This window comes from Medicago sativa, chromosome 5, assembly GCF_051527215.1.
Source record: "Medicago sativa cultivar Bolivia chromosome 5, Bolivia_mono, whole genome shotgun sequence".
Taxonomy (NCBI): Eukaryota; Viridiplantae; Streptophyta; class Magnoliopsida; order Fabales; family Fabaceae; genus Medicago; species Medicago sativa.
The window spans coordinates 17,456,336-17,469,302 of record NC_140753.1 but is presented as its reverse complement, the minus strand read 5'-3'; the positions used below and the strand labels follow the sequence as shown (position 1 = coordinate 17,469,302).

Here is a 12,967-nt window from a genome sequence, read left to right as displayed (position 1 = left end):
GTATCCACCTAGCGGGATATCGAAAGCCACGACGTGGGTGTTACATGCCCACCAGCTTCCGCCTGGTTCGTCCCCGAACCACACCGTACTAGGAGAGGTCTGCTCTGATACCAAGTGTAACATCCCAGACTGCTTACAGGACTGCCGACTAACCCCACAAACCAACACGAGTCTTTTCAGCATGCTTTGTCCTCACTCACATGCTTACCGGGAAACTTCCCGGTAGGTCACCCATCCTAGTACTACTCCAAGCCAAGCACGCTTAACTGTGGAGTTCCTATGGATTGAGCTCCCGAAAAGAAGATGCATCTTGTTGATATGGGTAGTACCTAACAATTCTTATAAGCCTTCCTTCAACCATGTAGTCCCATACCTACACGGCCTCCGGATCCCTCTCATTCCGATGTGTTTCGGTTCCTACTATTGTCGTGGGGGTCCCTTGCGGCTTAAACCGTTCCCCTTAGGTCGGGAACCTTTCGTATCCACCTAGCGGGATATCGAAAGCCACGACGTGGGTGTTACACTTTGTGTCAGGAGAGTTGGTTTATTGATAATGTTAGTCTCTCTCTTGGTAATGGGAAACACACGCTTTTTTGGTCGGATGTGTGGCTTGGTGGGATGTCGTTACGTGTCAGGTTTAGTCGTTTATATGGCTTGTCGTTGTTAAAGGAGTTAACAGTGTTTGACAAGAGTCAGTTGGGTTGGGGAGATGAGGGAGGGGCGTGGAGTTGGCGGCGGAGGTTGTTTGTGTGGGAGGAGCAGATGTTGGGTGAATTGTTGTTATTACTTCAAAATGTATTTTTGCAGGTTGAAAAGGATGACAGATGGCTATGGACATTGGAATCTTCTAATGTTTACTTTGTTCGTAGTGCATATCGTGTTCTAACTGTTCACCTTCCTTTAGTTTCTCCGGTAACAGTTTCTGATCTTTGGCATACGGATGTCCCTCTGAAGGTTGTTTTGTTCGCTTGGTGGTTATTCCGTGACAGGTTGCCTACAAAAGACAACCTGCATCATCGTGGTGTTATTGATCGAGATTCAAGGCTTTGTGTGGCAGGTTGTGGTTCGATTGAATCATCTCAACACTTATTCTTACATTGTCATATTTTTGGATCAGTTTGGTATTTTATTTATAGATGGCTTGGCATCTCTGCGGCTGTTCCTGATCAGGTGTTGCCTCACTTTCATCAGTTCAGCTTTAGTGGCGGAAGTGCAAAGAAGCGCCGCTCAATCTTACAGGTCATTTGGTTTGCTACGGTTTGGGAAATTTGGAAAGAAAGAAATAATAGACTGTTTAATGATAAAGAATGCTCGATAATTCAGGTGGTTGATAAGATTAAGTCCCTCGCCTTTAGGTGGTTGAAGGTGAAATACGTTACACTTCCCTTCAATTATCATGGCTGGTGGCTTAGTCCGTTCACCATGCTGGGCATAGGCTAAGAGTTATTTCTTTGTTGTTTATTTTGTACAGGTTCATTGTAATTACTGTTGACTTTGTTGTCTTTACTTTGTACATCTTGTGCTAGGAAATACACTTCATTTTGGTAATATATTCCATTTTAGCCTCTTCAAAAAAAAAAAACAATAAACTAAAAGGAATTTTTAAATGAATCATTCGTGTAGACATTACATATTTATAACATTTATAAAAGCACTTAACAATAACTTAACGGATCGAATCCAACACCTTGAAAAAACCACTAAATAGATCACACTAGCAACTTTAGAGTGCTTATATTTCTTATTTTTTATTTGGATTGTTTTTTGGTTTAAGTTGTTCAACTGATTTGATCTAAGAAAGAAGTTAAAGGTCTAAGATCCACACAAAGGAGAAAAAAATTAAACTACATTTGTCACTATAAAAAATGGTAAAACCAACTTTTACCTATTTTCTTTTTTATTTTAACGGTGGGATTTCTTTGTTATTGAACAATGAAAGAGTTTTTGTATAATTGATGATGACTAATAAATTTTTTATTTCCTTCCTAAAAGTTAAGTTAGAGAATGTTTTGAAGAATTTGAACCTCGTCGCTCAAAGTAATATTTACGGCTTATCTTGTGAGAATTTCACAGCTATGCTCTTTGAAATGAAACATATATGCAAATTTCCTTTTTTTTTTTTTTTTATAAATAGTATATAAAGAAAGTTACACATAAATGAAAAGTAAGAGACAACAAACTGCATATTTTTGTTCTTAAGTTTACTCTAACTTACTCGACATTTTTTGTTCTAAAAAACATTTAAAGATTAATCACTGAATTATTGTTATCAAAGTCACTTTATTTTAATCTATAATAAACATACGTTTAATTTTAATAACATAGTCATATTAATGATGTGATCGCGTGTCGTGCTGAAGAAAAATCGTCATAATATCTAGGTATATTCTAATAGACGTTTTATGTATGGACTATATCTTAATTACTAAATCTTAACCTTTCAAACTATTGTTGCCCTAATATTTTCCCCCCATTTTTCCCTCCACTTTTCTGAGCCATTAGATCTTGCACATTTAGGCGCCATTCAATTTTAGCCATTGATCGTCTTACTTAATGCCAGCTGAATTTTGTTATCAAGTTTGCTGTAATTTTGGCCAGCCGAATCCTTATTTTTTAACCTAACAAATTTCATTCATATCCTCCTTTTTTTTTTGAATCAAATATTTTCTACACTTTTAGGTTTGCAATTATTTAACATAACAAATTCCATCTAAAAAATGCATCGCACCAATTTTATTCCTATCCTCTTGCCTTTTGTTTTTTTATGAAGCAAATATTTTCTACCCTAACTTACTAAAGCTTAACCCCTCAAGCTATTGTTGCCCTAATATTTTCCCCACATTTTTCCCTCGACTTTTCTGAGCCATTGGATCTTGCACATTTAGGCGCCATTCAATTTTAGCCATTGATCATCTTACTTAATGCCAGCCGAATTTTGTTATCAAGTTTGCTATAATTTTGGCCAGCCGAATCCTATTTTTTTTAACCTAACAAATTACATTCATATCCTCTTTTTTTTTAATCAAATATTTTCTACACATTTAGGTTTGCAATTATTTAACATAACAAATTCCATCTAAAAAATGCATCGCACCAATTTTATTCCTACCCTCTTGCCTTTTTTTTTATGAAGCAAATATCTTAATTACCAAAGCTTAACCCTTCAAGCTATTGTTGCCCTAATATTTTCCCCCCAATTTTCCCCCACTTTTCTGAGCCATTGGATCTTGCACATTTAGGCGCCATTCAATTTTAGCCATTGATCATCTTACTTAATGCCAACCGAATTTTGTTATAAAGTTTGCTATAATTTTGGCCAGCCGAATCCTTATTTTTTAACCTAACAAATTTCATTCATATCCTTTTTTTTTTGAATCAAATATTTTCTACACATTTAGGTTTGCAATTATTTAACATAACAAATTCCATCTAAAAAAATGCATCGCACCAATTTTATTCCTATCCTCTTGCCTTTTTTTTATGAAGCAAATATCTTAATTACTAAAGCTTAACCCTTCAAGCTATTGTTGCCCTAATATTTTCCACCCATTTTTCCCTCCACTTTTCTGAGCCATTGGATCTTGCACATTTATGCGCCATTCAATTTTAGCCATTGATCATCTTACTTAATCCCAGCCGAATTTTGTTATCAAGTTTGCTATAATTTTGGCCAGCCGAATCCTTATTTTTTAACCTAACAAATTTCATTCATATCCTCCTTTTTTTTTGAATCAAATATTTTCTACACTTTTAGGTTTGCAATTATTTAACATAACAAATTCCATCTAAAAAAATGCATCGCACCAATTTTATTCCTATCCTCTTGCCTTTTTTTTATGAAGCGAATATCTTAATTACTAAAGCTTAACCCCTCAAGCTATTGTTGCCCTAATATTTTCCCCACATTTTTCCCTCCACTTTTCTGAGCCATTGGATCTTGCACATTTAGGCGCCATTCAATTTTAGCCATTGATCATCTTACTTAATGCCAGCCGAATTTTGCTATCAAGTTTGCTATAATTTTGGCCAGCCGAATCCTTATTTTTTAACCTAACAAATTTCATTCCTATCTTCCTTTTTTTTTAATCTAATATTTTCTACACTTTTAGGTTTGCAATTATTTAACATAACAAATTCCATCTAAAAAAATGCATCGCACCAATTTTATTCCTATCATCATGCCTTTTTTTTTATGAAGCAAATATTTTCTACCCTAACTTACTAAAGCTAAACCCCTCAAGCTATTGTTGCCCTAATATTTTCCCCCATTTTTCCCTCCACTTTTCTGAGCCGTTGGATCTTGCACATTTAGGCGCCATTCAATTTTAGTCATTGATCATCTTACTTAATGCCAGCCGAATTTTTTTATCAAGTTTGCTATAATTTTGGCCAGCCGAATCCTTATTTTTTAACCTAACAAATTTCATTCCCATCCTCCTTTTTTTTTTTTGAATCAAATATTTTCTACACTTTTAGGTTTGCAATTACTTAACATAACAAATTTGATCTAAAAAAATGCATCGCACCAATTTCATGCCCACCAATTTCATGCCTTTTTTATCCTTATTTATCCTTATTTATTAATTTTATTAGGTCTGCAGCAACTTAACCTAATAACTTCCCTCTAAAATTCTGCATTAGATTAGCAGCAATTTAACCTAACAAATTCTATCTAAAATGCAGCGCACCAATTTAAACTAACAAATTCCTTCTAAAATGCAGCAATCCCTAATATTTCTCCTCGCTGATAAGCTTTTTATTCATATCATGTTGTGTCATCTTTTGTATATATCTATTGTTTCTGTAGACTTTTTTTTTGACAAATTGTTGTACACTTATTAATGATATTTTTTTTGTTACAATTATTAATGATATATTTGTACTATATTTATAAACAATAGAGGATTTTAGGCTGACTTTTGTTATTCAAACTATACCTTAAACAATTTTGTTTGTTACATTTGAAATTCATAAATATTTATGCATATAATTTTAATCTATATAAACTTTTTTATATAAAATATCGTTCATAATCTATATATGTGTTAGCGTAATAAAAAAAACGAAAAGACGACTATGTGAATGTCCGTCTTTCCACACGTTGACATAATGTAAATCAATATTTTTCTAAATTAAAAATAAATCAAATTATTACGTGGTATATCCCGTGAAAATAAAACTATCACATCCCTCCCTAAAAACAAAAGAAACAAAAAACTATCACATTCCTTAAAAAAAAAAAAAACTATCACATGCTTGAAAAATTCTATAAAAATCCTAACGAATCTTTTTCATTTTTATAAAGGAACGAATATCTTAATATATATATATATATATATATATATATATATATATATATATATATATAGATAAATGTTAGATATTCTCCAATCAACCTTAATTAACCCTAATACCGCCCTTTTAGGCTGGTCTAAATATATTTTTTTTAAAAATTGTTTTGCAAGGAATTGAACCAACTACCCATAACAACACCTTAGAGCTTTTACCACTAGACCACTAACATTTTTATTGAAATATAGTTGCTTCTAAAATGGATGTAATCTTAAAGGCCTTTTTTTCAAGCCACTAACACTCATTTTTATTGTGTTTATTTTCATGTTTGATTAATTTCACATAATTTAATTTATGACTTTTATTCCATGTTCATTTTTGTTGATGCAAACTAATGTTATAATTTTCTTTTTGGAGATTTTGCATGTCGATCACTCTCAAACATCACTTAGTTTCATTGTTTCTATTACTTTGAATGTAACTCTAAAATTAATAATATAGTCACTTTGATGTTTATATAAGAAACTCTACAAAAACCCGTACATCGTACGGGTTAGAGTCTAGTCTTTTGGTAAATATTCCATCCGTTTCAAAATGAGTGTCGTTTTAGGTGTTTACACACATATTAAGAAATGCAATGATTAAAAGAAAGAGAATGATTATTTTACCAAATTATCCTTGTTAACTATTGGTTAGTTTAAAAAGTAATACTTTAGAAGTAGTGTGCAGAGTATTAATTGGAGGGTACAATTGAAAAGAAAAAGTTATTATTGCATTGGAAACTGAAAGTGACATTCATTTTGAAACAATTTTTTTTGGCTAAAGCGACACTCATTTTGAAATGGAGGGAGTAAAAAATTAGGGTGATATGTCGAGTTGCCAGTGTTGAAGATATACCGACTCTCTTCTCTCTCTTCAACCCTAATCGCTCTCTTCTCTCACTTCAGCCTACCCTTCCACCACTGCTATCTTCCTCCTTTTGCCAAACTTTTCAATCACCATGTAGCCACAGGGATGGTGATGTAATTCGCCTCCAGGGTTGCGTCATCACCAAACTCCTTTGAGGGTATGGTTCTCCTGGTGTCGCTGCCGTCCTGGGTGGTGGTACGTTCTTGTTCTTAAACCTTCATCATTGTCCTTCGTGTCGGTGACTATCGGTTTGCTGAAATCGTGTTTATGCATGTGTTTCACCACAAAACGTGAGTTATTGAAAATCTGGCTATGATCTGTTCTCTCAATTTCGATCCGCGCGCGATGGTTAGTTTCTAGGTTTACAAACTATCGCTACTTGCCCTACTGGTGGAGGTTGTTCTGGTTCTGTCCGAGTTTGTTCTTGGTCACTGTTGTTGGATTGTGAATCCTTCATCTTTGGACTGAAATATAATGTTTGAAAGGGCTTTTGTGTTGGGTTCGTGGACTTGTTTCCATGTTGACAAACAGTTTCATCTCCCACATTTTTGATTCGGAGGAACATGTATGATATGAAGTTGAACGCTCAGATACTGTTCCATTCCAATGTGTGTTGTGGTTTGTGTACCAACGTCGTGTTCTATTTCAGATGGTTTGGCTCGAAAGGGCAATTATAACTTGCTGTTGTTTTGTAGGAAGTTGTGGATCTTGAATTGCTTATTTGTTGGCAGACGATTTATATGCCGATTTAGTTTCTCCATTCTCTATGTTTGATTTGGACTGTGGGACTAGAAAAGGTCGTTTAGCTTGCACTACAAGAAATTTGCAATTTTGCGACACTGAAATTGCGACCCTTCAATAATAACTGTCGCAATTTAATAATTGCAACAGTTCTTGCGACCCTTTTGGGCAACTGCCGCAGAATTTTTCATTCTCTTAACAAATATCCACAGAGAGGCGCGCCTAACACTCAAAATTTCCTTGTCCCTTTCTAAATCCCCAATTCTCCACAAAAAAAAAAACAATATTTCCATCTCACTCTCAAAATCCCCAATTATCACACAAAAAAAAACAATGATCCATAGCTTATCATCGTCCCTCCACACTAGATCTACGCCACCTTCCTCTCCGCCGACCCTCACCTGCGTCACGTCGTCCTCTCCTTCACCCCTCTTGTCCTCTGCGTCACTAGATCTACCTCTAATCGAGAGCCTCAATCTCGCCTGTCACAACCCTCGGTTAACCACTGCTTAAGCTATTGCTTCAATCCACCGTCGGTTAACTGTTCGTTTCACCACCATCCTCTTCGATGAACTTCCATTTTTTAAGGTTAATTTCTTGTTTTTTTTTGTTTTAATTAAGATTTTTTTTCTACATTTTATTGTTGATTTGACTTTTGAGTGAATTTTTTTTGTTCCTTTATTGTTTTTTTAAATCATGGATAATTTCTTGATTTGTATTCTGCGTTCTCAGTTATGTGCAATTGGATTTTGCTATCGGATTCGTCGTCATTCACACTTCTTCAACTCAATCGAAAAAGGGAGGTTGATGTGGTTGCTGCATGCATGTGTACGACTTCCATCTTACACTTTTCGCCGTTTATTTTTAAAAAAATGGTATTTGATTTATTAGTTTCAAGAAATGAAGCTTATTGTTTTCAAAAATTTTCATTTTTAGTTTACTCTTTACTTGTTATATTTTAGGGGTTTTTTGAGTTTTTAATTTTTTTGTAATTAGATGTTTGTTGTTGCAATGTTGGTCTTTATTGGTATATGGTAAAATGGCACTGAATTTGAGTAATGGTGACCGTACTTTGAATACATTGTTTTTCCTTTGTTTGTGTAATTTCTCCACTTTCTGATTTTGGTTAATTTTTTGCTATTTCACTTTTTTTTCAACTCTTTAGTTTATGTTCTTACTAAGATGCCAAAGCACTTTAATTTGGTACCCGCGAATTGGGTTGCGGTTATCTTCCTAGTGCAGCGAATTATGTTACTGGATTTTTTTTGAAGTTCAATGCCTATTACCTATTGAATCTCTTGGATTGTTTGATGAAAATGGATTAAATCTTTTACTCCTATGATTTTTTTTCTTCAGATTTTGATTTGAGTCTCTGTTTTGCTTGCAATTCAGTTTGTTAGGATCTATGTAGCACAAATGCATCATGTACTAGATTCCTACTACATTTTGTTTCAGACTCTAATATATCTTTAGAATATTGTTATGTGCCCGAACACTTTGTCTAATATATCTTCATATTAGTCTGTTATTCGTTTAAGCTATATGTCCACAACTTCATGCACCATTTCTGGTTTTGCTATTGTGTCGTTGATCCCTGGAATGGTCGTTTTAAAATAAAAGTGTGTGTTATTGTTTTGTACTTTAGTTCTGGTTTTGTTCTATTTTATTTTCCTAGACTAACTAATGACTTATATATTGTTCCCATTTGAGGTTATCCATTTGAGGTTTAAAAAAACTATTTGAGCATTGTGAAAATGAACGGTTAGTGTGATCTTAATATAGCTCATTTTTTATGATATGTTCTTTGTTATCTTGTACGTACCATGATCACAATATTGGCCATCTTTTATGATCTTAGTATTGCTCTTTTTTTTTATGTGTTTTTGGTAAATTTCTTGATTTGTATTATGCATTCTTAGTTCTAAGTTTTGTGCAATTGGTTTCGCTGTTGGGTTTCGCCGTCGTTAGCACTTCAATTCTCCTATTCAACTCTCTCAAGGTAAAATTTATTCATTTGAATCTTTTTTATTGGTATAGAAAGAATAAGGAAATTACTCTTTAGAATTTTTGATATCGATATGCCAGATAACGAATTTTCACTGCTAGATATGCTACTCTGAATATCAGTCACAGCTCCAAGTTTTAGGTTATTAGACATTCAAAAAGTTGAAATTGTCATATAATTGGATGTTATTTAACTACTGTTCTTTTCTGTTCCAACTCAGATGAGGCAGCTTTGATCCTTATTCGACACGGTGAGTCGTTGTGGAATGAGAAGAATTTGTTCACAGGTTGTGTTGATGTATCACTTAGCAAGAAGGGTATAGATGAGGCAATTGAAGCTGGAAAAAGAATTAGTAGCATTCCAGTTGATCTCATATTTACATCTGCTTTGATTCGTGCTCAAATGACAGCCATGCTTGCCATGACCCAGCACCGCCGTAAGAAGGTAGCGAGAATGAATAATTATCTTTAGCTGTCAAAAGAGTGACCAACACAATATGTATCTATCATTTTTTTCTCTACAAAGCTTAGAGAATATTAGTAAGTATGGTACACTTAGAATGACTAGTACTCAATTGAAATGACAAGAATTTAAATCTAGTAATACTTGCACAATAATCCAGAAAATTAGTCTTTGTTATAATTGTTATTGCTGCAATGTATTGAAATGCTAATTTCTAAAATTAACCATTAACTTGCCTGCAGGTGCCTATTGTTATGCACAACGAGAGTGAACAAGCAAAGGCATGGAGTCAAGTTTTTAGTGAAGATACAAAAAAGCAGTCCATTCCAGTAATAGCAGCTTGGCAACTAAATGAAAGAATGTAATATTGTTATGTTATGCATATATACATTTAGAGCATTCCAGTAATAGAAGCTGTGAATAATGTCATTGGTCAAGAAGATTGTGATGACCAAATAGATAGCTTTCTTCTCAAGAGGCAGGTAATGACATAAGGATTTTGGTTATTTATTGGTTCCCTAGTTAAACAGAAATCTATAAATATCCTGTTTTTGTTAAATGTACATACATTTATAATATTAAATATTGGTATGCAGAGTCAAATTTGTGGTTCTATTTGGTCATGCTCTTCTGAAGGAGTTTTGAGCTTTTCTGCTTTCTCAGTTTTCTCATTCTGTCACAATCACCATATACTAACGGCTTCTCTTTTAATTCTTTTCTCACTATTCTCATCTAATATGGCTTTTAATTCTTAATTTAAATATATCATCTACTTATGTCCTGATGCAGCCATTTTGAGATTCTTTTGAATGAAGTCATTTGGTGAAGATTAACTGCAAGAGATTGGATCATAGTTTACAAGTAAATAGGTGTCAACATTAAGGTACTAGATAACTAGCTTTCCTCGTCTTATAGATTGCCTCGTTTTATCTTTTTGATTTCTTTGTCTTATCATTTTGCATCAAATCAAATTGATTTTTATGATTTCTACAAACCATGGTTTTTGTTATATGAGAATTATGATTGTGACTGTTCTGCCTATAAGTTGTAATAGTAAAGGTGGAGGTGAAAAGGTTTAAAGATGAAATTAAAGAAAATAGTAAACAAAAGGATTATGTGATTGTAGAAAGATTGGATTATGTGCAGGTAGCTTGGAATGATGAACAAGAGGATCATTTATTTCTAGGAATGTTTGATGTTTTTTGTTCATTTAGTATAAAATTTCCCCTTTGCTATTATGAAATTTGAGGTGTATTATCATATTTTATTTATATTTATAGTTCATTTTATGTTACTATGATGATATTTTTAATGAACTCAGTACTGTTTTTTTATTTAGAAACCTTAAATAATAGCAATTAACACCCTGTCTTTGTTTTCTGCAGCATCTTTACCTAATTGAAGTTTGCTATCTTTGGTTGATTTAATAGCACTCCTTGTCATCAAGTAAACTTGTCTCTGAAAAGGTGAGATACTAGTTCTAAATTTTAATCCATGTTATTTATTTTTTTCGTAAGGTATTTTGATGGAGTTTATGTGTCTAACTGCCAATGGAATGTTGCAATGGAAATTCTGGATTTTTCTTATGATTGTTGTGTTCTAGTGTGGTAATCTTATCATAATAATTTAGTTTAGATTTCATACTAACTTAGTTGTTGATATGATAACATTTTAGTGGTTGGTGTTGACATATAGAAAGTTACTCTGCGATTCATGATTAGAAGAAAGATTATATATGTGTATCAAGTAGCTCAAGTAGTCCAAACCAAGTATCCAATACACAAAACATGTTTCTGCTAATGTTTATAATTGAAGTTGATGATGTTTATAATTGAAGTTGATGATGTTTTTATGTTCATTTTCCTATACTTTTGATTTTTTAGAAATGAGTATTTTGTGAAAAATATTTTCTTGTTTTCTCTATTGAATTTACTGCTGTATATTTGTGCGGTCTGTTTTCTTGTTGTTTGCGGCCTTTGGTTCGGTTGAGGCTTGTTTTTGAGCTCTCTGTTGTAGAGGCGTGTTGTCTCTATCAGACTTGGCGGGTATCCTATTGCCTTGTTTTGATTGCTTCCCTTTGGTCACACAACAATACATGCTGAGGTACCCGAGAGTGGTGAACATGAATTATGAATCACTTTGTGGAGCTTTCTTGGACTGAGATATTTTGCAAATAGATCTTGTGGAGCTTTCTTGTTCAAAAACTAGACCTTGTAGTCACCCTCTTTTAAATGTAAGTGCAATATTTCTTTCACTAATTTTTTTAATTATTGAGTTCCTTCACTAAATTTGGAGGGTTCAGATGCTGGTCTAGCATCCATACTGGAGTACCTGGAGTTTTACTTGAACTCAAGACTGGTGTTTTGAATGAAAGGGTAATGATTTATTTGTTTCACATTGAATGCAATTAATTGGTCTTGTAAGCTTCTCTGTAATAAATAGCTAATGGTTATTCCATAGTGGTTATTTTTGACAAATATATCAGAAAGTAATTATAAGTTTAATTGCGCGATAAGTTAGAATCATGACTTGCGTGACATTATTGCTTATTTTTGTTAATTGATGTGTCTTATATAATCTTTGACTTATTTTTAGGCGGAAGACTTAGAATCACCAAACAGAGCATAGCATTCTTTGGAGTCTATTCATCTCTAGTTGATCAAAACAACTTCCTCGCCAAATATCATCTACATAATTGATTAAATTTTCATGTTAGGAACTTAAGAAACCTTATTGTATCACTTGTTTGTATTTTATATGAATGTAAAATTCATATTTTAGTTTATGAATTTGTTCATATTTTTTATTATGAATTATTTTAGTTTTATATATTTTTTATTAGTAAATAGTTTTATTAAAAATTCAGGAAAAAACTATTTTTTTTTTAAATTAACTCAACATCTGCGACCCTTGCAAACTGTCGCAATGTTTTTTTTATAAATAAATTTTATGCATCTGCGACCCTTCCCCAACTGTTGCAAGTCCCTTGAAATCCATTTGAATCTCCTCATTTGCGGCCCTTACCAACTGTCGCAGTGCCTTTTGCGGCAGTTGGTGCGGCTGTTCTATGAAGGGTCGCAAAAGACACTTGCGACCCCAACATCCGTGACTGTTGGGGAAGGGTCGCAATTGTACATCTGCGACCCTTCTAACAGTCGCAATCTGCCATTTTAAAGGTTGCAAAATGCATTTTTTCTTGTAGTGTTGCTTCCATTTGCTGCAGGGAGTTGATGGTACATGGACTCGCTTTCGTGTTGACAGATGGCCCTATCACCGCATAGAAGACCTTTGATTAGTTTTAGGATTAATTAGAGGATGATCCACTTATGTTGTGTTTTTCCTGTTTGGGGTCGACCTACACTTTTGTGTGGATTTATTGGGTTTGGTTTATGTCTCCCCAGTTTTTTTTTATGTATTTTTCCCTTTTCTTAATACTATATATGAGCATTTGACAATAGATTAGAGTTGGGTACCAACTTAGTTGGGAGCCACTCTTTTTGATGTCATTTGCTCTTGCCTTATTAAAAAAAAGTATTAGGGTGAAGATATGATATTCTA

The 12,967-nt window shown here is 33.6% G+C and overlaps 2 protein-coding genes across 11 annotated transcripts; both read left to right on the top strand.

The window, feature by feature from the left end:
* Positions 1-618: 618 nt before the first annotated feature.
* LOC146920643 (uncharacterized) lies at positions 619-1,440 on the top strand. Its single transcript, XM_085711179.1, has 2 exons — positions 619-1,239; positions 1,324-1,440. The coding sequence occupies exons 1-2, from the start codon at positions 619-621 to the stop codon at positions 1,438-1,440; spliced, it is 738 nt and encodes a 245-aa protein (XP_085567305.1).
* Positions 1,441-7,202: 5,762 nt separating this feature from the next.
* LOC146920642 (2,3-bisphosphoglycerate-dependent phosphoglycerate mutase 2-like) lies at positions 7,203-12,222 on the top strand. Of its 10 annotated transcripts, none has more exons than XR_015011846.1 (9): positions 7,203-7,530; positions 7,675-7,770; positions 9,168-9,391; positions 9,652-9,891; positions 10,199-10,292; positions 10,795-10,875; positions 11,446-11,642; positions 11,712-11,784; positions 12,005-12,222. XR_015011846.1 is itself a non-coding variant. In XM_085714091.1 (4 exons), exons 2-4 carry the CDS (start codon positions 7,677-7,679, stop codon positions 9,772-9,774), a joined length of 441 nt encoding a protein of 146 aa, XP_085570217.1. In that variant the 5' UTR covers positions 7,203-7,530; positions 7,675-7,676; the 3' UTR covers positions 9,775-10,022. The 10 variants fall into 10 exon arrangements, 1 of the variants encoding a protein (XP_085570217.1); XR_015011847.1 differs by having other exon boundaries at positions 10,006-10,292; XR_015011852.1 differs by having other exon boundaries at positions 7,675-8,941.
* Positions 12,223-12,967: the final 745 nt, after the last annotated feature.

Coding starts and splice junctions, on each gene's coding strand:
- LOC146920643 (XM_085711179.1), top strand. CDS start 619: ATGTCGTTACGTGTCAGGTTTAGTCGTTTATATGGCTTGTCGTTGTTA. Junction 1,240..1,323: donor AGCGCCGCTCAATCTTACAG/GTCATTTGGTTT, acceptor TCGATAATTCAG/GTGGTTGATAAGATTAAGTC.
- LOC146920642 (XM_085714091.1), top strand. CDS start 7,677: ATGTGCAATTGGATTTTGCTATCGGATTCGTCGTCATTCACACTTCTT. Junction 7,771..9,167: donor TGTGGTTGCTGCATGCATGT/GTACGACTTCCA, acceptor GTTCCAACTCAG/ATGAGGCAGCTTTGATCCTT. Junction 9,392..9,651: donor CCCAGCACCGCCGTAAGAAG/GTAGCGAGAATG, acceptor ACTTGCCTGCAG/GTGCCTATTGTTATGCACAA.